This window comes from Mytilus trossulus, chromosome 11, assembly GCF_036588685.1.
Source record: "Mytilus trossulus isolate FHL-02 chromosome 11, PNRI_Mtr1.1.1.hap1, whole genome shotgun sequence".
Taxonomy (NCBI): domain Eukaryota; kingdom Metazoa; phylum Mollusca; class Bivalvia; order Mytilida; family Mytilidae; genus Mytilus; species Mytilus trossulus.
The window spans coordinates 41,596,952-41,622,198 of record NC_086383.1 but is presented as its reverse complement, the minus strand read 5'-3'; the positions used below and the strand labels follow the sequence as shown (position 1 = coordinate 41,622,198).

At 31.5% G+C, this 25,247-nt stretch overlaps 2 protein-coding genes across 4 annotated transcripts; one reads left to right on the top strand and one right to left on the bottom strand.

Annotated features, from left to right (window-relative positions):
- Positions 1-253: 253 nt before the first annotated feature.
- Positions 254-9,188, bottom strand: LOC134690055 (golgin subfamily A member 6-like protein 1). The gene is made up of 4 exons (XM_063550028.1): positions 8,640-9,188; positions 5,326-5,481; positions 3,227-3,375; positions 254-1,654 (listed from the first exon to the last, which is right to left on the bottom strand). The coding sequence occupies exons 1-4, from the start codon at positions 9,151-9,153 to the stop codon at positions 506-508; spliced, it is 1,968 nt and encodes a 655-aa protein (XP_063406098.1). The 5' UTR covers positions 9,154-9,188; the 3' UTR covers positions 254-505.
- Positions 8,925-23,724, top strand: LOC134691125 (uncharacterized). 3 transcript variants are annotated; one of them, XM_063551394.1, is made up of 3 exons: positions 8,925-9,049; positions 17,671-17,993; positions 21,642-23,724. In XM_063551394.1, exons 2-3 carry the CDS (start codon positions 17,675-17,677, stop codon positions 23,666-23,668), a joined length of 2,346 nt encoding a protein of 781 aa, XP_063407464.1. In that variant the 5' UTR covers positions 8,925-9,049; positions 17,671-17,674; the 3' UTR covers positions 23,669-23,724. The 3 variants fall into 3 exon arrangements, with proteins under 3 accessions (XP_063407464.1, XP_063407466.1, XP_063407465.1); XM_063551396.1 differs by lacking the exon at positions 8,925-9,049 and adding an exon at positions 9,113-9,221; XM_063551395.1 differs by lacking the exon at positions 8,925-9,049 and adding an exon at positions 15,062-15,184.
- The last annotated feature ends 1,523 nt before the right edge of the window (positions 23,725-25,247 follow it).

Here is a 25,247-nt window from a genome sequence, read left to right as displayed (position 1 = left end):
ATATCTAAACGCCCTTGTTTTTTTTTAATCTGGCAGTATCTCTATAACATGTATAATGCATCTATGTTAGAATATAGATATAGTAAACCATCAGTTTCATTAATAGAACTATGCTTTATTCTTGAAAGTGAAACTAATTACAGGGTACTGACTCTTACAAACATCTCTAGGTTCGCTTCGTAGGAGATTTTTAGTCCATAAATGAGAAAAATAATTCAAAATTTTACTACAAAATTCAATTACCGTGGTCATTTGCATAAACAATTTATAAATTAATAAAATAAAAGTTGACCTCTGTAGGACATCTTTGATGTAATCTGGAAATTTCCAGAAAAGTTGATGCAAAGATGGTTGATCTACACTTTATAAAAGAGTGTCTCTTCCTCAACTGAGAACAGTTTATCCTGTACCATGAAGCCAATCTTCGACTTTTTTCCCAATAATAAAGTTTTCTTAACACCCTTCGTTTACATTTGAGTATATTTTGTTATACATATTGTTATAATCATGATATGACACAAGTTTTAGAGCTTTTTTCATTTTTCTTTTTGTCAAGTTTAGTCGGTATAACATCGGGTTTATTTTCCATTTTGCTGCTCTCATCCTTTACTTTACTGTGTTGTTCTTCTAGTATTTTCTTTTCCTGTTCCATTTCTAGAATTTTCCCCTCAAGTGTTCTTTTATGTTCTTCAGTCTCTTTTTCTATAGTTTTTCTTATGGTTTCTTCTGCAAGAATTTTGTCTTTTAGTTTTTTTTCTTCTTTTTCATCATTTTTTATTTTTTCTTCCATACTTTTGTTTTCCAATCTCATTTCGTCATTTTTTTGCTGTAAACTTGATTTTTCCTCCTCTGTGATATCAATATCTTCTTCAAGTTGTTTCATTTTAAGGTACATGTCTTCGACATGTTGCTCCAAAATTTTCTTTTCTTCATCCACACCATTTGACATATTTTTAGACTTTTCAACCTCTTTCTTTGCATTTTCGATTTGATGTTCTAGTGTCATCTTTTCATTTTCTAATTCTTCAGCGCGTCGTGCTAGTTCTATTTTCTCTTGTTCATTTACAGTAATACGTTGTTCTAGTGCTGCTTTGTCCGCCGTTGTTGTATTGTGTTGTTCTTCAAACACCTGTATATCTTTTTTTAAATTAGAAATGTGTTTCTTAAATTCTTTCTCACGTTTTTCCATATTCCGTATTTTTTGTTTTGCGGATGTCTTCTCTTGTTCCATTTTTTGTTCTAAAACTTTCTTCTCTTCTTTCATTTGTTGTTCTATAATTTTCTTCTCTTCTTCAAATTTTTGTTGTAAAATTTTCTTCTCTTCTTCCAATTTTTGTTCTAAAACTTTCTTCTCTTCTTCCTTTTCTTTCTCTGTATCATCTATCCGATGTCCCAATCTACTCTTCGCTCTTGCCATTTCATTATTTTGTTTTTCTAATGATTGGATTCTTTCCTCTCTCTCTTTAATTTTTTCTTCTTTCTCTTTGATCCTATCTTCTTTCTCTGTAATCCTATCTTCTTTCTCTTTAATTCTGTCTTCTTTTTCTGCGATCCTCTGATCTTTTTCATCCAATCTTGCCTTTAACTGATCCGTTTCTCTCTCACCACGTGTTTTTGCAGATTTTAATCGTTGTTGCGTGAACCTATTGGATTTCTGAAATAGACGTGACTTTTTATGAAAATATGCATATAAGTGAGTAGACGTTTTAAACAAGCTGTTGTTGATATATTTTGAATGAATTCTGATTTTTTAAAAAATCAATCTTCTGACACAAAAATCAACAACAATAAATAAACAACGGATCACCCACAATTTAAGTATTATAAATTAGGAGATAACTGTATTGTATTTCAAGCTTGGCCTTTGTAACACGAAGATTTTATTGTCGCAAATTGAGTTTATCTAGCAACGCGACGCGAGACTGTAACCAATTTGACGTCATATGTATACTCACGATGTCAAACATAAAACTCTAGACGTATCTATACTTTTCGTACGCTTCAGAATTGTTTCAACGTTGACAAGAAGGACATTTTGATGCTCCAAATTTGACTTTCCTGTTTATTTTGTGATAAATTACATACAAAACAAATTATAATTAAAAATGGTGGCTTTCTTGGTTACGGACTGGGACGTGAAATTTACCCCTTCAAAATATTTGTAAACGTCCAATGAAAATTATCGTTACAAACGAATTGCATTGTAATTTATTTTTAGAGACAAGTGCCGAACAGCATCCATAAATGCAGTTTAATAACCAAACCTACGAGATTTAATAATGACCAAATTGCATGAACTCCAAGCTAATTGTAAATATTAAATTTTAAAAGAAAAAGGTAAAAAAATGAACTTGATCTGCAATTTGTAATTGAGAAGCATTAAAGAATTATAAGATCCGTACTTAAACAGACTCTAGTCAAAATCTTGACTGCTTCCTATCATTTCAAATAAAGAATGCTGAAATGAAAATAATAAATCACATGTCTGTCAGCTTTTTGAAATGAAGGATGAAGTATTTACTGTAAACCAACTTATTTGCGTGAGCGATTTTTTTTGGCGACTTTTTCAAGTAGATAATAAACGCGAATATAAATCGTCGCGAACTTATCAAACTTATTTTTCCTTATAATACTATTTCAATTTAACTTGAAAATAGCGAAATTTGATCGCTGCGAAATTGGCATGTAAGGACCAGTAGCGAATTAAAGTGTCCGCGAAAATGAGTTGGTTTAAAATACTTCTCACACGATGGTTTCCACTAGTGAAGGAGTACCTGTCTTACCCTTCGGTGTATTTGGATACGACTTTATTGGTGGCCGATCTAGACGGTGGGGCCGGAACCCCCTTTTTTGAAGATCAATGCAATCTGAATAGGGACATTTAGTTGGAACCCTCTTTTAAATGGCTAGATTTGACCCTTTTTTCATAAAAGCATTTTGAGTTCCTTGAAATTAGACAGGCGAGACATTTATATTCATTTTGTTTGTCTCTGTACACAATTGATAAGTCACTTTGATAGGTACTACTTGTGATATTTAGTTTTTTTTTTGTAAAGTTGTATTATTATCAGGGCATATTTAGATTGACGACTATTTCGAGGTGTTATCCATGATCATACTCCAGTAACTTTCAATTGTTGAGCAATTATCAATTCATGTATTTTGTTTCATTATATATACCCTTCGGTTTTGTTTTTTGTTATTTATTCTATATTTATGACCTGACCTGATTATGCCATTCTTGAATCTGATTGACCTTTAAAGGACCCTGCTTACTTCCATCTCGCCTTATGTAGACGCCAACATTGACAACTTCATAAAGTTGAGTCAATTGCTCCACTTTCTTCACCGTTATTTCTATAACTTTTAAGGTTCCTGAAAGTAAAAAAAAAGGTTTGATTAAGGTGGCTCTGGACTATTCGACAGCGCATAATTTCACGTATGAATTACAAGTATTTGTCGTTAATTCGATTTTTTTTTTTAAAATATTTTGATTGATTAGAAATGTTAAATCATTGTAATTATGTGACTATTAGAATAATTTCGTTATTATACGTATTTGTTAAAGGGTCAAAATGACATTTCACCCATTTTCACCATTTTCCCCCCAATATTTGGGTTTTAAGGCAAAATATTTATTTTTCCTTATCGTTGACCTATGTTTTTGATTTGCTCATTCTTTGATGCTATATTTCAGCTTCTTATATTGTTGTTTTGAACCAAGTGTCATAGAACGTTTTTTTGATATTCCTCTATTTTCCCTATCATTTCATTGTAAAACGGTCCCTTTTACATAACTGTTTAAAAGTAAAATTTTGAGCTTAAATGGTCCCTGACCCCCTATTTTTTTTCGACCAATTTGATTCACTTTCTGCAAAGAATAAAATAACAAAAAACGTCACTTCTGATAGATACTTCGACGAATAGGCTCGAGCCACCTTAAAATAAACACCTTGATAAAGCGGTTTCAACCAAAAGTCATTTTGTACACTATATATTCATTTCATGACTGCATAGACCACTTTCGAGTTATGTACTTCATCTGCAAAGCGCGTAAATTTTGTGCGCCTTCGGTACGTCATGTATTAGATAGAGGGGATGATCTATATCCCTATTCTTTTTAAGTTCATTACTAGTCTTGGTGATCGTCATTATGCAGGATAAACTAATATAAGTTTCGTAAGTACTGAATCAAATTTCCCTAATGTCAGCAGTGATGAATAACAGTTATAAGAGTTTCTTTCCGAATGATTTGTGGAATCTAGCATTATATTTTCTCAACCACTCGCTAAACATAGGAACGGATGTGACGCCACTAAACTAAAGATTTTGATTCAAATACAACACACTCGAAAATTGACCATTTATTGCTGATCATACAAACTGTAAAGAGACAGAGTAAATAATAGCTAAAATAGATTCACTATTCCCAAATATTCATTAAAAAAGTAAAAAATATGCATTACATGTATTAACAGTATTAACTCTTTTCATAATAAGTGGTTAGCAATTCTAAATCCGCCACTAAAATCTCGCATGCCTAATGCAAGCTGTAAATACACTAAAAGAAGCGTCCTTGTAATAATTTTCAGTAGACAACATGTTGCAGCTATAACAAAAAGTGTTTTCTAGGAAAGACCAATTTTCGTAATATATCCGTCTAGCCAAAGTTTGGAAAAGAATCTCTGTAATTGATGTATTTGATTTTGATTTTTTTCTGTCAGTTAATCAGACTAATTAACAGATAACAATTTATTGGAAGACATTTTTTCTTAAAACGTCCTATGCCAATGCAGTTGTTATCAACTAGTTCGTTTCTATGGATGTTGGAGTTTGATTTTGTAGCAGTTCAGTGTTTCTGGTATTTAGTTGTTTTCCTCTTATAGTTTATGTGTTTCCTTCGGTTATAATTGGTTTCAAATCGAACTATGACTGTTGAACAGCAGTATACTATTCTTGCCTTTATTATACTTTCACGTGCTTCTTTCTTAGTAAGTAAGCAGTGAATACGCTGGTAAAGAATTTCATTAGAATTGGCGTTTGATTGCTAGACAGAAAATACAGTGACAACTACTCTACAGTGAAAGAAAAGTTAATTCGTTAGGCTAAGTATATAAAGCTTTCTTCAATTTTAAGTACGGATAGCAGTAAGTCAATCAATGTTTTAATTTCTTTTCCAATGCTTTTTGGTTCTGTTATTGTTTTCTCCATGTGATAACATTATAGCGTGGATTTTGATTTCGGTAATTAATTTAATTGTACCTTTATATGTGTTATACTGCTGGATCAGAACGAGATTAACAGAGGGGTATAATTTCATCTCACCTATTTGCCTTTTGTTCTCATCACATACATGAGTAAATTTCACAGTGTAGTTCTTGGGAAAAATCTCTGGCGTGATTGCTTTTATTCCACGATCAATAATATCTTTACGTATAATGTCTTCCTTCCTCTGCTCACATTCAATGCCTTCAACAATCCCTGATAAAAAAGATATATTAATTATGAATTGCACATGATCTGTCAAAATGTCTTTTGCATATGGACATCTCAGCCATGCAATGATCATTGATATAATTTATTATGAAATTTTTTTTCTTTGAATTGTCCAATAATGAAACAACTGTAATTAAAATTAAAATAATAAAAATTACGAACCCTGGGGAGATTTCTAAACGGAACGAATTGATTACAAATGTTATTTCATTGACTTGGTACAGACATTTTTATACGACCGCAAAAACTGATTTTTTTTTGGCCGTATATTGGTATCACGTTGGCGTCGTCATCGTCCTCCGAAGACATTTGGTTTTCGCACTCTAACTTTAGTATAAGAAAATAGAAATCTATGAAATTTTTACACAAGGTTTATGACCATAAAAGGCAGGTTGGGATTGATTTTTGGAGTTTTTGTCCCAACAGTTTAGGAATTTAGGGCCAAAAAGAGCCCAATAAGCATTTTCTTGGTTTTCGCTCTATAACTTTAGTTCAAGTAAATATAAATCTATGAAATTTTTACAAAAGGTTTATGACCACAAAAGGAAGATTGGGATTGATTTTGGGAGTTTCGGTCCTAAACAGTTAGGAATTAGGGGCCAAAAAGGGCACAAATAAGCATAATTCTTCGATTTCCCACAATAACTTTAGTATAAGAAAATTTATGATTTTTTTTTAAATCATAAATGGGCACAATATTGAAAAAAACATAAAATATTTCAAATAGATAATAAAGTAAATTGAAACACACGTGTCCTTACATCAAATTATTGAATAATATCCCTGTGCACATAATTTTAGAAATTGTGCAGAAACAGATTTAAACTTCTTCTGTTCTTCACAAAGATATCACTTGTTCTTGAAATATCTAAGTAAGTGTGTCTATTTTAATGTAAGAAGGTAGCATGCATATAAAATTTCATACGGTTGAACGTAGTGAATAAACTCATCATAGATACAAGGATTCGAATTTAATATTTACGCAAGAAGCGCGTTTCGTCTAAGTGACGCTCGTATGAATAATGTTAAAAATGCCAAATAAAGTACGAAGTTGGAAGAGCATTGAGGACCAAAAAAAAAGGTAGAAAAGCCAAAGTATTTCAAAGTATTGTTAGCAGTTAATTTATAATTATTAACATATCAATGATAACACAAATCAACACAAAAGTGAGTTAGATTGAAAACATTTTCTCTGGTTTTTTTTCATGATGTATAGGTGGCGTACCTATCATGTGGTCAGTTTCCTGCCGAAACGGGGTTTCGGTCATTCTGTACGACAAACGCCATAGTGAGCGGTTCTCATTTAATAACTTGGTAAATTTTATTTTTTCAATAAGTCCCCCCTTTTCAATTATCTATAAGATATATATGATATTGATAGGACTGGAGGGTTTGTTTTTTTTGGTATTATTTTGTGTGAAGTATATAGGTGTGTATAATATATACATTTGTGTTTTTGAATGTTCATGTGTAGCATATTAAATAAACATAGCAGCAGCATTGTCGTGTATTTGCACTTTATTTATGAGTTTTTTGTATATTCATCTTTCTTTCATTTTCATTCCTTAAAAATGTTACTTCAAAGGCGTCATTATCATGGGGAAACGTATATAACACTCATAGTATGCAGTGAAGTTTAATAAAAAAAAGATGAAGGTTGTTACAAGAGACCAACGAGGTTTCCTTAAGATGAAAGTGTTTAAAAGAGGACAATGTATATAAATAAATATTTTTGGAATTCAACTCATATTTTAGCTAGAGGCTCTTAAGAGTCGTGTCGCTCACCTTGGTTTATGTGCATATTAAACAAAGGAAACAGATGGATTTATAACAAAATTGTGTTTTAGTGATGGTGATGTGTTTGTAGATCATACTTTACTGATATTTCGTGCTACTTACAATTTTCTCTATCTGTAATGAACTTGGCCCTTTAGTTACAGAATAAACATTTTGTAAAAACTTACCAAAATTTACCAAATTAATGAAAACTTAAAAAAGACTATAAAAAGCAATAACTCCATAAGGGGTCAACTGACAAATTTGGTCATGTTGACTTATTTGTAAATCTTAATTTGCTGAACATTATTGCTGTTTACAACTAATCTATCTATAATAGTATTCAAGATAATAACCAAACACGGCTAAATTTCTTTAAGAACAATTATCAATTGGGGCATCAATCCAACAAACAGTTGTTTAATTCATTTGAAAATTTGGTCCAGTAGTTTCAGAGGAGAAAATTTTTGTAAAAGATAACAAAAATTTACGAAAAATTGGTAAACATGACTATTAAGGGCAATAACTACTTAAGGGGTCAACTGACCATTTGGATTATGTTAACTTATTTGTAGATCTTACTTTGCTTAACATTATTACTTTACAGTTTATCTCAATCTTTAATAATTTTCAAGATAATAACCGGAAACGGACAAAATTTCCTTCAAATTACCAACTCAGGGGAAGTAACCCAACAACCCATTGTCCGATTCATCTGCAAATTCCAGTGCAGATAGATCAAGACCTATTAAACAATTTTACTCAATGTCAGTTTTGCTCTAAATTCTTTGGTTTCACAGTTATCAGCCAAAATATACATTTAACCAATATATTCTATTTTTAGCCATGGCGGCCATCTTAGTTAGTTTGGCGGCTCATCGGACACAATTTTAAAAACAAGATACCCCAATGATAATTGTGGCCAACTGTGGTTAAATTTGGCCCAGTTGTTTCAGAGAAGAAGATTTTTGTAAAAGTTAACGACGAAGGACGACTATGGACGACGGACGCCAAGTGATGAGACCTTTGGGCCACGTGAGCTAAAACTTAGATTATTAGAAATACCAAACAAAATTTGGAACTGAAATAGGCAAATTCAATAGCTCAAACTCACCAAACGTCCTTTAAAAAACAAATACGGTTCTAATTTTAGTTGATCTGCTTTGGATTAGTAACATATTTTGACCCTGACCTCACCCTGTTAAATTAAGCGAGAAGCGTTTTGTTTTTGTCTTTTAAGCTTATGAATTTGGAAAAAAAGAGAAAATAAAGTATGTTTTATAAGAATAAGAAAAGAGAAAGGACTGATCATGAGGTCCCAAGTTAGATTTCCGGTAAATCACCACAGCATGAAGATGTGTATTTACCTTCATCGTTGACACCAATAAACAACGTTCCCTCCTCCTCGCTGTTTAGAAAAGCGCACACATATACACTGACATCAGTTTTTAAGTGATCATATGAGTAGTTCCCACCGCCTTTTTTAAATTCTCTATTTCTACTTTCACTTCCAATTTTATCTCCATGAAAGTAACATGTATCATGTTGTACATTACTTTTTTGTTTATCATATTTAACATCTACGATAATATTCACGCCTGGATCGGCAAGTTGAAGAAAGTTGAATCGTAGTTTTTGTCTGCCTTCTCGTGTTGCTAAATTCTGCTGTACATTTTGAGCTGCTCCCTGTGATGGAAGATGTATAATGGCCGCCTTCTTTCCTTGGCTACTGGTAAAATTAATATCATTGGTAGTAATCTGTATCCGTAACCAATTGGTAAATAAATTTTCGATTGACGATCGCAGTGCATTTTCATTTTTATGTGCACTCAAATTACTGATTGTCGCTATATACACCACGTACGAGCTACTATTATCCATTTTAGGTTTTTAACGTATTAGTAAGTTGTTTTAGTTATTTGGGATCATATTGTTTGTGTGTTGCTAAGGTGAGTATTTGATTTTGATTTTTAGAAAATCTAAATGACACAAATTAAATTGTAGTGGTATGCGTTGTGGCAAATTCTATGCACGAATAGTTCATGTATTGTTATTATTAGCGATTTAAAAAACAAAATCTTTAAAGAAAAGGTGTTAAATCCGTTAACATGGTTAACAAGTAGACAAAATGTCGTTTAGATAAACCTTTCCAACAATTTCTGCACCTACAATTGACAATGACAGGTAATATAATTATATGAGTGGTCGTCTGAAAAGAAGAATCGATTATATAATTGCATACTGCAGCTACTTGTGTTTATTTCCTAATTATACAGTAACACAGCTATATTTTGTATGACGTCAATTTCCTCATAGAACACTTTCTACACAATGAGGGGTCCATTAAGGCAATACAATAACTTCGACATTTGTGTTACGATTTAAAAAGTTATCTGTGTATTCATTTAGGTTGCAGTATAAAACAATATTAGGTCAATATCATAAACATATAAACCTTTTTTGTACTATGCGCAAAACTTGGGAAGGGCTCGTTAGAACCTCGCCCTTCCCAGTTTGTCAGCCGCATACAAAAAAAGTTTAATTTTCCTGACATTGACCTTATATTGTTTATATATATATTATAATAGTTTACTAAATCGGAAAGCAAATAATGTTTGTTTACATTTATTTACCACAACGATATTTTCTTGTTTTCTCTCAAGAATTTGTTGGGTGGAAATATACATGACAAGAAACATGGTATTATATTACCCATGAAATAGAAGTTGTAGATAAATTCAGTTATCTTAGTATTTTTTTTAAATTTTAATGGTAAATATAATCTGTTGCAGTAGAAAATCTCAGAACAGGGTAACAATGCTGTGTTTGCCTTGAGGAGAAATGTATAAGATATTTAAATTTTGTAACTTTACTTACACTATTTGATACTTATATTAAAAGTGTACTTTGTTATGGTTGTGAAATTTGGGGTGCTCATTAGGCACCAGCAATAGAAGGGATACATCTGGGTTATTGCATGAATATTATTGAAAGTAAAAAGTTCGACTCATGCTATGGTGTACTATAAGTTAGGTAGATTACATGACGGTACACCTGAACATGTCGAATTTTAAATTCGGGTTTAAGATGTTATGCACCACAAATTGTATTTTGAAAAAAACTATTACTGTTTTTATATGATGATTTACAAAAATGGCCAAATAATAATTTTATTAAATTGATTTGCTTGATAAAAGTTTTGGTGATATTTGGTATAGTGACGATGTATTTTTATATAGGAAGCTCTTCGATACTATTTATACTTTATAGCGGGTCTTTTTATGTTGCCTATAGTTGTTATGACTTTGGTAAATAAGGATAATAATGTTGAAATTCAATTTAAATTTTTAATTGAGTACAATTAAAGGAGAGGCCTTTTATACTCCAACTTATAGAAGTTGAGATTTTAATTTTCTATGAAAAACTGGAAGATTAACCTCATTTGTTTTCTTACACTGTGTGTAAAAATTGGTTAGTTTGCAAACTCAACCCAAATGTTATATCCCTTACAAGTTCAGGTACTAGGAATGACCTTAATAAAAAGGTAACGATAGCTTACTATTTTACATGCGTCGACGATATTTTACCACTATCTATTTAATACGAAATGTCTCTCATTATATTTCCTACCACTAACCTAGAAGAACTTCTTGGTGACTATCAGTATTCGAGACAGCTATGCGATCATCAAAAAGCCAGTGTTTCGAATTTACTTTAATAGAAAAAAAAACAACGCTCTAGTAATCTACTTTCTGGATTTGCCTTCATCAAGAACGCTCAAAGTCGGGTATATAAAGTTAAATGGATTTTGTAAAGTTCTTTTCTCTATGTGCAAACTATTAGCTACAAATGTAGTACATACTAATAAAGGTTTATAGAGTGGCTCATATATTGTCAAATCCGACCTACAACTTAATGGGATTTGTCTGTCGAACTTGGGACATGACATGTTGTTTTAAAAGACATGCTACCTTTCAAAACATACTAAACAGAGTTTCAGATCAGTAGTATACTTGGCCATAACGTGATATTGTTACTATATCTAAAGGGATGCCCTACTGAGCATTAGGTTATGACGAACTTTAAAAGTGAGACAACATAATGCTGAAAAACCGGTATTAAATTTTTTTACTTTTAAACAATTCTTTAGCCGTCGTTGAACTCTGGTTATTAACAATATTGTCCACGGATGATGTTGTAAAACCATCAGCATGTGTGGAAAAATCACCCCTACTTTTTTGTGGGGTTTGTGTTGCTTATTCTTTAGTTTTCTATGTAGTGTCTTGTGTACAATTGTTTGTCTGTTTGTCCTTTTCATTTTAAGCCATGGCGTTGTGAGTTTATTTTAAATTTTTGAGTTTGACTGATCCTCTGGTATCTTTTATTCCTCTTTCAATACTGAGTGTTTCAAAGATAGAATGTTTTAGTACTGTAGATAAGTATATAAACTCATCATAGATAACAGGACTAAATTAAGTATATATGTCCGACGCGCGTTTCGTCTACAAAAGACTCATCAGTGACGCTCGAATCCAAAAAAGTTAAAAAGGCCAAATAAAGTACGAAGTTGAAGAGCATTGAGGACCAAAATTCCTAAAAGTTTTGCCAAATACAGCTAATGTAATCTATGCCTGAGGTAGAAAATCCTTAGTATTTAGTATATAATTGAATCTTACATTAACGACCGATGTAGATTATGCCTAGTTAGATAAATGGCAGTTGATTTTGCACTTGTTTCGTTGTTTGAATTTCCCTTGACGTTTTTTTGTTTGTTATATAAGTTTGGTAGGGTTCCTTACCTTTTTTGCAGCGTTTATGAATTAAAAAGAACTATAAAAGAAATATCAATGTATGGCTTTCAACATCGAACCTGGACTCACATTTAAAAGCAGGAAGCTATATAGGACACAAAAAAAGTACTAGTGTAAAATCCTACAAACATGAAAACCAAATGTCAGTTTGACAAAGCTTATCTTGCATTTTATCCTAATTCTATCTTACTTTTGGGAAATCTTTTTAGAAATTCAAATGTGACGTCTCCAAGTGCGTTGATCACTTTGGCTAATTTGATGTGCTGGTTTAAGTATGATATAGTCATTTTATAAAGTTTATTGTTTTCAAAAGTATGAATTATTCCAAATAACAAGGATGTTTTTATCACAGATATTAAACCTTAGCCGTATGGGTCACAACTTTATCGAACCTTTGGTCTTCAGTTCTCTTTAGTGTTGTATTTGTTTTGGCTTTCGAACCTTTTTTCATCTGAGCGTCACTGGTTGGTCTTGTGTGCAGGAAACGCACGTGTGGCGTATTAAATTTGATGCCGGATACCTTGTGTTAGCTATTATTTGTGTGTTTCTCTGTCCTGTAATTTCTCCAATTTCTTTGTATTGTAATCATGTCATGTATTGTTGTCATTGTAATGTTTATTTCAACATTGCCATTAAAGCGAGAGGTTTGACATGCCGTAAAAACAGGTTCAACCCATCATTTTTTTTCTTTATTCAAATTATCATGTACAAAGCCCGGCCACATTGTTATGTTATAGTTCGTTTCTGTGTGTGTTACATTTAAATGTGGTGTTTCTGTTGTGTCGTACTTTTCCTCTTATATTTGATGCGTTGCCCTAATTTTTAGTGTGTAACCCGAATTTATTTTATTCCTCAATTGATTTATGAATTTCGAACAGCAGTACACTACTGTTTGCCTTTATATATATAATACACGAGAAACGAAAAACACTAATGAATCACAACAACGACCGATAACCACTGAACAGCAAGTTCCTGACTGAAGACAAATGCAAATAAATGCAACGGGTTTAAATTTTTTGTTTTGGTACCAAACTTCACCCTTACCCGAAACGTTATTGTAACATTGCAACATAAACAGACACACTATAAAGTATAATTAAAATTGCTAAAACTCGATCAAAAATGTATAAACAAAAATACGTAAACATACTCTAAATGAATAAACTTATATCTTTTATTTACCAAAATCATAACAACTATAGACATACGACATATAAACTACACACAGTCTACATAGATAGCAGAAGGTAGTGTGTGGAGCATATTACATAATGTTAGATCTTAATTTTTGTGCACGAAATACAAATTTACCCAAATTACATAATGCTCGAAGATTATTAGAACTCATAAATTGTATATATTTTTCCATATAGAAAGTTTTTTCCATTTATATGGTTGTATGAAATAAAATAAAATTGATCTTATCTTCAGTGTCTTTTTTTTTTCAAAAACTACAAAGTCTATTATTTCTTGTAATTGCAGAATAGAACCACATTCTATAGCTAAATAATCATGACTACGAAGTCTTATTTTGATTATAAATAACTGGTATTGGTTTACATCTATAACTTGTACATTTAACTTAATTATTTATTTGACTGTCAAAATCTTACTTTAGACAACCAAACAGGCGTTGTTTAATTATCAAATAAAAACTACTGGAGAGCTTGCTATCTAAAAATAAACCTAAGTTATACCAAATATCACCTAAGACTATACTGAGCTACCCAATTTTAATAAAATACAACCAATGTATCTTATTATTTGGAGATATTTGATATATTGTCATATAAAAAACAGTAACAGTTTTTCAAAATACAGTTTGTAGTATATAGCAGCTTAAACCAGTATTCAAAAATGCGACATTTTCTGTTGTACAATAATGACAATCTACTTAGATCATAGTAAACCATGAAATTATTAGTAGAGCTTTTCAATTTCTTATTATTTTTATAATAGCCCAGATGTATCCTTTCTATAGCTGATGCCATTTGAGCACTCAAAATTTCACAACCATAACAAAGATCACTGTTTATATCAGTACCTTTAAAAAAAACAATTAAAAAGGAGAAAATAAGGGTAGAGATGTACAATAAAAATCAGAACGACAACTATGACCTTGGTCAAAATTCCGTTTAAAATAACGTGCACAAGTAATTAAAATACTTTTTTGTAAGGAGTACATGAAGATCAAAAACCTGATTTGAAAAGGAATAAATTTGTTGTTCATAGTACGAGATCAGTCGTTAAAAATTATCATCAAGCTAAACATGCTAAATACTTATCAACTATAACATGTATGAAATATAGAAATAAGAAAATAGTGAGACGGGATGAAAGACAAAAGAAGTAAATATTAATTGACAAACATGCATTACAAATTGTATGTACCGGTCAAATTAACACGAAAGTATACTTAGAGAGTTCTCGCAGTTACTGAAAGGTAGTTGAAAGCAAGAGACAAATAATAAAAAATAATCATGCTTTCCAAATTAGCTCACTCTTTTGTCTTTTTGTAGTGTTATAGGTTTTTTGGTGTTTTTTTTTACATGATGTTTTTTTATTTATCTTAAGTACCATAATATTTTTTTCTAAAAATATACAGACGTCATTCACATTCACTTTAAAGGAAAACTTTTGTTAAAGTGACTTAAATTATATCTGATACCGAACCACCTTTACACTTATGTAAGTATTGATTATGGTGTTTAACAGACCGTACATTTTATCTTATTGAAACGGTATTCTTCAATTACATATAGTTTGGTATATAAGGGTATGAATAAGGTAAATATAACAAACAAATACGTATTCATACGTCAAAAATAGAGAAATATGAAAAAAAGTTTTTAAAGAAAATGGGAAAAAGGATTGCCAAAAAATGTAAGGTTTGAGAGAAACATCCCGCAATATTAAAGGATAGAGAAATGAAGTTCCTATCTAGACCCTCTTATGTGACAAATTTTCATTTTACAATTTTTCTAACTGAATTGGAAATTTCCACCACCCGTATAAACAGGTTTGAAGATCAACTTCATCATTGTTTTCGCAATTCTAATAAGGAAAGAAAGGGTATCATACTGGTTAGAGATCTGCACGTATGTATTTATAAAATTAAAATTAAATATTTGATAGATTTATTAAATTATTAAACACATTTTTACTAGAGGTTGTTGATGTTTAAACTGTGGTGATTCACTCATAAATTGAATAAAAGTCCAAATGGACTGTTATTTAAAGATTGGGAATACGCGACGCCGATTACACAGCAATAAAGAAAATGTTTGTAATTCTTATTTTTTAGAAGAACATTCGCAATTTTCAAATTATAATTTTTTATTTAATCGGCATCTATTTCCCATCAAACGTAAGACATATCGAGACTAATACATATTGACATTCTGAAATTCAATGTACGTTGGAACTGTAAAAGAATCTAAAATGAAATGGCACATATTCCACAAATGATCTTTTATGATATATTTTCTTAATTTGAACCGAACAAGTAACGAACTAAGATTAAGAAATTTCATTCGTGTCACGTCATGTTTGTCATGACGTTAAGGATGTTCGCTTGTCAGTTTTTTTAATTATTGTCAAATTGTATGAATCCATTGGCTTTACCAATTTGAATACCTTAGAATATGTTGCTCATTGACCCTCGTTTTTCTTTTTAAATTTTTTTTAACGTGCATAATTATTAGCCATCTGTAAACATGCTGTAAAATCCTTGTTCATTCTTAATAGTTTTTGAGATCTTAAACTTGTCAATGATATAGCTATGAAAAATCAATAGCGAGCGTTTTCCCGCCAACATTTCAACGGCTTATATTTCGAAAACAAGCACATTGATCTATATTTAATTTTTGCTTTATTGGTTCCTTAATTAATCCCCAATCATTATATAATATACTAATGTCTTAAAAAGATTGTAATTTTGAATCTAAGTAGCGAACTTCCTTAACGCGGTAAGATTATTCATAATATTTCGCAGAACTTGAATGCATCCAACTTCGTTTTTAAGCGCAAACAAATATCTAATTTGATTTCAATCTCAATCTGCCTAGTACCCGATGGATCACATGCATGTGAATAGCGCATTAATAGTAAGGGTAGTTTCGGTTATTTGGTCGAAGTGCAAACCAAGGGAAAAACTTCTAATTGGTCTATCCAATTCAAGTATTTGTAGATATGCGAAGCCATGAAATCATAATAGAATTATTGTGTTGTGGGATGTCTGACTTATTGAAGTCAGTCACATACAGCCCTTGGATGGTGTAAACTTCCAAAAAAAACGTGTATGGTGTAATGGTGTAAGGTGTATGGTGCAATGGTGTAAGGTGTATGGTGCTATGGTGTATGGTGTAAGAGGAATGGTGTAATGGTGTATGAGGAATGGTGTGATTGTGTAACGTGTGATCGGGAATGGTGTGAATGATGGTGTACAACATTTCATTAGTTGAAAACGAAGTTCTTTTTATTTCGTTTTTTTCAAATTGTAAACATAAACAATAATAACAATCTTAGTATTGGAAATTTAATTGCATTATGGGTAATTTCGGATCGTGTATATAGAATGGGTATGGTGTATGGTGTAATGTGTAAGGTGTATGGTGCGAATGTGCAACGTGCACGTGTATGGTGTAATTGTACAAGGTGTATGGTGTATGGTGTTATGGTGCATAGTGTTAGTTGGAAGTTTACACCATCCAAGGACTGTACCTTATATATCTCATATGCATTTTTGCTTTTATTCAAGTAACGCTACATTAAAGCATCATATTGTTTAATAAACATGTAGTTTATCTAATATTGTTTATCCTATATGTATATATAAGTATGATCATGCGACCCAACAGTGTTAGATTTAAAAAGAATTTGCCGACAAATGTTTGTCTCTTAACGGGATTTATACTCACACATTTTAGACACTGAAGCTCCAATTTCTTAACCTCATGTTCGACGCACTACACCACATCTGCAATAAAAATATAATCTTAATAGTCGTTGTGTTACCTGGTCACGTAAGGCGAACATAAAGATGAACATGATACATATGTTTTAAGCGTGTGAAGATGTGTTATTATTTTTATTTTATTGTATACATAGTATCGTTTAGATCATTATAAATCTCTATACTAATAAAAAAAAAAGGAAATGGTATGAGAGTTTTTATATTCTTCAAACTTCAAATGAAATTGATAGTAAAATCAATTTTACTTATCATCGGATTTGTAACTACATGATCAACACTTATATGTGGAGCACACAATAAAATAACCTTTCCGGTCACCACCGGTTTTTACTGCTCAGTCTTGAGTTTATTTCGGTTATGTTTGTGTACCGTTGTTTGTCTGTTTATCTGTTTGTCCCGTCTTCTCTTTTTTTAAGAATGGTATTGTCAAATTATTTTCGAATTATGAGCTTGAATGTCTCTTTAGTAGCAATGAAAGAAATTCCATCATAATTTAAAATGTCTGATTGTCATCTTTAAAGTTATCCCTTAACTCCCGCAAAAAATCTTTAATATATTTCATGTGGCGAACTGTATTATGAAGGAACATAACAATGTTTTTTTTTTTAGGAAAATGAGTGTAGGAGGTACACGTTCAGATGATGGGAAAGACACCTTTTATTGCATGAAGAAAGTTACGTATTGGGATATATATGGTGTGAAAAGTTTCCCTTATAAAGGCAAAAGGAAACACACACCTCTTTTACATCAACATTTCAATGGACAATTTATGATACAAAATGATTTGTTAGGATCAACTATTCATCAGTTTGAATCAAGATTTCAAGAATACTTAGAAAGACGAACAAGAAATAAAGAGTGGCTTCTCAACATACGATTTCCTGATAAAACAAGTGATGGATACATTGAATATTTAGAAAATTGTCAAGAAGGTATAAAGTATAAACTTTTTTTTTCATTTGCAATAGTGCTTATTAAGCCTTCAAATAAATTGAACATAGAGTAATTCGTGATATACTCTCACTAATAATATCTAGTCTTGTTTTTGACCTTTGTAATTCGTTTTCTGGATTTGAACTAGCTGTCAGAATCTGGAAGTAATCTCAGCCTTAGCGGTAGTCAGGGTTTATTAACATCAACTAGTATTACTGTCCTTTGTGTGTTTGTTTATAAGAGGGTGTGAATGAAAGGCCATTTCGACTCAAAAGTCACATTAAACCTTATGTGCAAATACTTTTTAATAAGTTACTTCCTTCTTTTTTACAGAAAAATAATTGAAAGCTCTGTCACACTCCGTCAATTTTGTCAGTTGTTTTTATGCGGTTTTTTTTATCTTTTTTTGTACTGTTTTCCCCCTTTTCGGTCATGTCATCTACTTTTTAGACTGCTGATATTAAATTGCCAAATTAGATTGCTTGCCTCTCTTTTGAATGAGTTGCAAAATAATAGAAACAACAATAGTTTATCCCGTAATATAAATTTGAATTGTACATGGCTCGACACAGGAAATAAATGGTTTGCAAAGTCTCGTTTTTTTACTAGTTTCGATTTATGTTCTAGACAATGAATGATCATTCTATATGTAGGTTTGTGGTATTCAGAGTAATTCATTAACAAAAATATAACTGATTTTCATTAAGCTATATTTTAGTAAGTACCAATTTTCTTTCTGCATACCACATTCTCTCTTAACCCCAAATATTGTGTTAGCTCAGTGTACATGAACTTGTATTTGCACACTCATAAATCAAAATACTTCATAGCTGATCTGCTGTCCAACTTTTATTTTGAACACAAGGCAAAAGCAAAATTTCACATTTAGATATGCATGATATATAAATGATGTCCTGTCAACTATACAATCCTTTTTAGCGATTGCTTGTATACAAAAAATCTACAATATGAAATTGAATATCATACCCATACGAGAAGGTCAGCTTCATATTTTAAATTATTTGCAAGCAATTGAAAGATACCCATCTTCAAACAAAGATTTTGTACCAGATTCGTATTTTTACCATTCGTTTTGTACCAATTTTAGTCTACCTATTATTAACATATAGATTTCACAACTGCAACAAGTCAATAACTATATTTTCCAATCGAGAGAGTCAAATTTTAATATTTGAAGCGCGAGGCTTGCCGAGTTTTTTAAATAATAAAAAATCAACTGTTGGGAGTGGAGACTAACGTAATACACTAGTTACAGTGGTGGCATCTGTTTCTGTAATGATTTTTATCCTTCTTTTTCAAAGATTTTGGAAATTTGTGTACTTTTAATGTGATATCATCAGGCAAGTCTCCTTCTTTTGCATGACCTCACAATAAGAAAATTAAGAAGAAAAAAAATTTAACGTCACAATTAAATTTTAACTAATCATTTGTCGAGAACAAATGTTTCACTAGTGAGGAGAAAAATTTCCTTACACTGGTCAGGAAATATAGAAATAGCACAAAAAATAGAGAAAATTATTTCTCGGGAATAATTGGTTTATCGATATAAAATGTTTAAACCTGTATCTCAACAGAGACATGTTTTCTATCTAAATTCTTAAGACACCGGTATAGTCAATTCATATGTTAAGTAACATATTGTGTCCTTCTTACTATAAGTTAATATTTGGCTTTGACTGCATTCTGATATATGTTTTAAAAAAACAAAAAAAACGAAACTTTAAAAAAAATCCTGCACAAAAACAACAAAGAATACGTAGCTTTAAACAATTGAACACCTAGACAGACAATGCTTTAATATTTGGAACGGCATTAAAACTTTAACGGACGTTTAGGGTCTACATTTTGGATTTTTCGTTGTTTTCTAACACATATATTTGTTTTGCTTCTTTCGCATTTCGATTGATTTTTTTTTTTGGGGGGGGGGGGGTGAAATGTTTGATATATATCTATAAACATGTACGTTCACACAAAGATTAAGAAAAACGTGAAATATATCTATTTAGCAGATAAAAGTGGACCGTGAATTAAGAAAAAAATATAAAAGGATTGATATGTGAACAAGTACGACCTTCGACAATGAGAAAAACGAATATCATATAGTTAGTTGTACATAAAAAAAAATCTTATTTAATGTGAACATTCAAGCTTGATTTGCTGTAAACATATCTTATAAAAAAATCATTATGAATATATATATATAGCTAAAAGGATAAAGCCATAAATACGAAATATACAAACGAATTCAATAATTGGGAATAGGAAACAAGAGCAGTGCTCTTATAAAAATCCGTCTACCGATTGACTATTGGCTGCTTGATTTGTAATACGATAAAGTACGAAAACAACTGAATAAAGGAAATAATTTGTTACCTGTTATCTTAAGGAGTAAGAGAGGCGAAAGATACCAAAATGACATTCAAATTCATCAGTCGATCGTAAACTAATAACGCCATTGCTTAAAAAAAGAAAAATAAACATAGAACCATAAGTGAACTAAACACAACATAGAAAACTAAAGACTGAGCAACGTGAACCCTACCAAAAACTTGGGGTGATCTCTTGTGCTCCAGAAGGTATACGACACCCGTCGTGTTACTCATGTTATTACAAACCGAATAATAAGTCTGATTCGTTAAGTCACATTATGGAAAAGAGGGTGGGAATGTAGTTACAACAAGGGTGTATGGATGACATCATATTTTCCGATTATGTAGTTAAAACATATTAATTTTTTAATTACAGTTTTATGAGTTATTATAACAATTCATCCTACAGTGTCTCATCGGAAGACTTACCATAACCATAACATTTACTGTTGTGCATTCATTATGTTATCGAACGAAATTATAAATAACCTACACATAGAGTATATTTTAACTTTGTGATTTGATATGACATGTTTATACCTCCTGATGCTCAAAAGAACAACCCTAAATCAAATGTACTGCCTTTAGGTGTTATAACAGCAAAACATAGTACATCAAAGCTGATTCATGGTAAAACACCTCAAAAATCCAATAAATTACACAACCTATCAAAATTGTTAGAAATCAACTTTGCATGTCTCAACAAGTAATAAATAAATATATTTATATTTATGCGAGGGAAGAACCAAAAATTTGCGAAAGCAAATTTACAGATCTAACATTGTTGGGTTGATGTTTAGACGAGTTGTATATTTATACATGTATATTGTTTCTAAGGAGCAATTAAACAACCACTAAGTAGGAGCAAACATTTGTTAGTTTTATATCTGAGGCGGATTTTTTTTTAGATTTAAACAGACAAAAGACAAACCTCGGATGTCATTTTTAATACAGGTTAGGGACATATAGGATCATTCCTTGTTTGTAAAAGAATTTTTGCTGATAGTTTCATAATCTCTAATTGGCATTTTTTTTATGAAGTTGATACTTATCTTTTGTATCCTTCGCAAGGTAGTTATTTTTTAAAGATACTCTTGACAGAAATAACTACATTTTGTATATTTTCCATGACTGATTGGTAAGTTGCTATTTAACTTTTCATTTCAAGAAATAATGTTGTATAACATATTCTAATGACAAATGTGTCATTAAAATCTTTCGTTAATCTAAATGTTTTGTTTTGTGAATTCTCTTTAGATGAAAGTATTGGACTGTTACCAACAGAAGAGAATCTATTGTACCTAAGTATACGGAGAATAATAGGTTGCGAGAAAACAATCAGAATGAGACAGAAACTGTTTGTATTGAATGATTTTATATCTGAGATATGTGGATTCGGATGTACTAGGATATATAGTGGCAGTTTAGCGGAAGGATTGGATCTATCAGGGAGCGATTATGACTCTATGTATGTTTTAAAAGAAATCACAGTTTTCCAAAATTTAGGTCAGGTTCCGTGTCGTTTAGGAGTTGCTACCTTTCTTATAGAATATGACGACAATCACCCGGGATTCTCTAAACTTAAATTAATAAGAGGAGATGAAATGTTATTTTCGCCGCTTTCCTTTATTGAAATAGGCAACGGGAAATACTTGTGCTCCGTGGCATTTTTGGACAGTATGTGCAGGTCAGTATCACATATGCAATTAAAAACGCATGGTCCTTGTCTCTCAGATGTTGACCTGACTTTCGATAATGCATTTTGCTTCCACTTACGTTCTTGGCCTGCACAAGCAAAAGCCTGGATTTACCGTCATAGATCAAAAGAGTGGCCGTCTGATCGATTAGTCGAAAACATAGTGGGCTTCGGATGTCTAATTGTTCCAGTGTGTCCAAAATACGAAGAGGATGAATCCGAATTTTGGAGGATATCCTTTTCAATGGCAGAGAAACTGCTTTGCCATTCATTTAACTATGTCCAGTTTTTGTGTTATTCGCTTCTCAAACTGACACTGAAGAACATCATTAATAAAAACGTCCATGCTAGAGATATGTTGTGTTCTTATTTCATGAAAACAGCTTTATTTTGGGTATCTGAAGAAAATTCAATCGAATGTTTTCGAATATCAAACTTATATCAATGCTTTTGTTTGTGTATTGACAAACTCTTAGGCTGGATTAATAACTGTTACTGTCCGAATTATTTTATTCCAGAACATAACATGTTCAATGGTAAAATTAATGAGTCAAATAATAGGATGCTTTTTACTGTATTAAATAACGTCCGTTTCCAGGAAATAGGGCGTTTATGCAGTCTCGCGACCAACACATTCATGACAAAAAAGATTGTTTTGCCACCACTACGCCAATACTCAAATGCTGACCTTGAGATTCTTTTTTACAGAATAGTCGAAATCTCCAAGATAACAAGTGTTGCAAAAGGTTTCAAAATTTTATTTTTTTTAAAGAATATGTCCTTTTCTATGACATCAGTCTTCTTGAAAGGTGTTTATCATTACTATATCTGTGTAATATGTCAACAAATTGCGCAAATGATACCGATATCACCTTCATTTGATAAAGCAAAGCACATATTCTATCGCAGATTTTTCAGTGAATGTAAAGAGTCAGACGCAGTGTCAGGATGGGTACTGTATGCATCATATCATTATAATTTAGGCCATTATAATGCAGCATTGAAAATCGTAGAATACGTTTTGTCACGTTGTTCGTCCATTTTGTTTGGATTATCATGTTCTTCTTTTAAGCAAGCTAACATTATACAATATCAAAGTATAAGCGAATGTGAAGTATTAACATTGACCGAGAAAATGAAACTTTCCACCAGGAAGTACGTTCAATATTACAAACGATCGTCCTTCACACCTCATGAATTCAAACTGGATAATCAGGATAACAACCTTAACGTTCCATGTGATGTTATGGTGGGCTGCATTCGATTTCTTTGTCACCATCACCTCAATGAAATTGAAAATAAAGAACAATCCTTACGTGACCTGCGTTTATCCGTATATGGAAGTCACATTGCTGCGACTAATAATGCATCTGTGTGTTTTACATTACTTGGTGTGTGTTATGAGATTGCAGGAAATAAAGAATCGGCAAAAGAGTGTTATACACAAGCAACCCGGTGTACAGGGATGATATGTAAATCAGCAAGCAATAGATTTATGACATTAACTGGCCCATATGTTCAATATAAAATAAGATTTCCAGGAACAATTTGTCCTAGAAAAAAATCGTCCAAGTCTACAATTAAGTGAAGAAATAAACAAAAAATGCTTTAGTCAATGGGTAAATAACATATTGTATTCATGTAATTCAAGCCACATCGTTCTAAGTAAATAGTCAAATAGCGTTGATTGTATTTTTATATGATTTTCAGTCACCAATACATTTAGCCACACCTAACACTAAAACATGTGTACCATACAAATAATTGTGCATTTATAAATACTATTTATCTAACCTTTTGAATATCAAAATCTAAAACAAATAAAACACATTGTTACATGTAAATCGTCTTAAATTAGACCAAACATTAAAGCTTTTTTATGAAAAAAGTTTGTCCATGCCTTTACGAAAGATAAACAAGACTTTTAGTTCAGGTCCTGATAAAATGTTTACGCATCTAGTACAGACAGATATTGAAGAATAAAAAATCAGTAACACATCAAAACTAGATGATAATGCTGTATTCCAGATTGAAGTGTAATTTCTTGAAATCCGGTAGCATGAATTAGTCTGAATTTTTCTTTACATTACTCGACCCAAGTCTTAACCGTACTCGACTGCACTGATTTGTACTTAACCCATATCTTTGAGACTGAAAATAGTCTGAAGTATTACTCAACGAGTCTGAAACAGTCTTCATCTGTTCGAAACTTGTACTCGACCTATTTGTTTCAGTCTTAATCATATTCGACTTTAGGTCTGAACAATACTCGACCTGTCTGAAGCATACTTGACTAAATGACCTCTACTTTTTTTTTAATTTTAACTGTTATAATAAATTTCGTGACATGACTACAGCCACAATAAAATAAAGAGATATATGTTACATATGTTACACATGTTACAGACATTTAAAAAAATTTGGCATTTTGTAAAATGTTTGAATTTTCAGGCAATTTGTTAAATGAATAACCTTGAAAGGCATTGTACCAAATGACTTAAAATACCTAGTCATTTTGTAAAATGATTGAAATCTGGAAGCAAAATTCAACAAATTGCCTATTCAGTTTCAGGCAATTTGTAGAAAAAGGTCAGCGTTGACAAAAGTGGACAAAATCACGATATTTTGCAAAGAAAATGATTTATATTTCTGTAGAATTAATGTATTTTCCAAAACCGAGCTGGGAAGGTTTGAATGTCATATGATGTGTACATTTCCTGTGAAACTACATACAGTAAACCTCACTCTGTATTTCAGATACCAGGAGCGAATTTGTGATTATTTTATCAAAATGGCAGGACATATTGTTCTGTCAATAGAAATTTTAGAAATTCTGGATTCAAAACAGTAAATTAAAATGAATCATAAGAAGCAGAGAAAAAGTGGTTTTTTTTACTGACTGATTGGTTTTTTTTTGTTTTTTTTTCAGTCGCAAATATGTCATGCATTGTTTATGTTGTTTAGACATTGTTATAATCCATATGGGTTGTTTCTGTAGGGGATTGACCCGGATAAAGGACAGACGCTTTCAATTGAAATGAAGGTATTATGGGTAGGGACAGAAAATTCCACCTGCAGAATAGTCATAAATAGAAATTTAAAAAAAATGTAGAGTTCTTAACGTGAAGAAAGTATTGCATTTTACTACGATATGACAATATTTAATA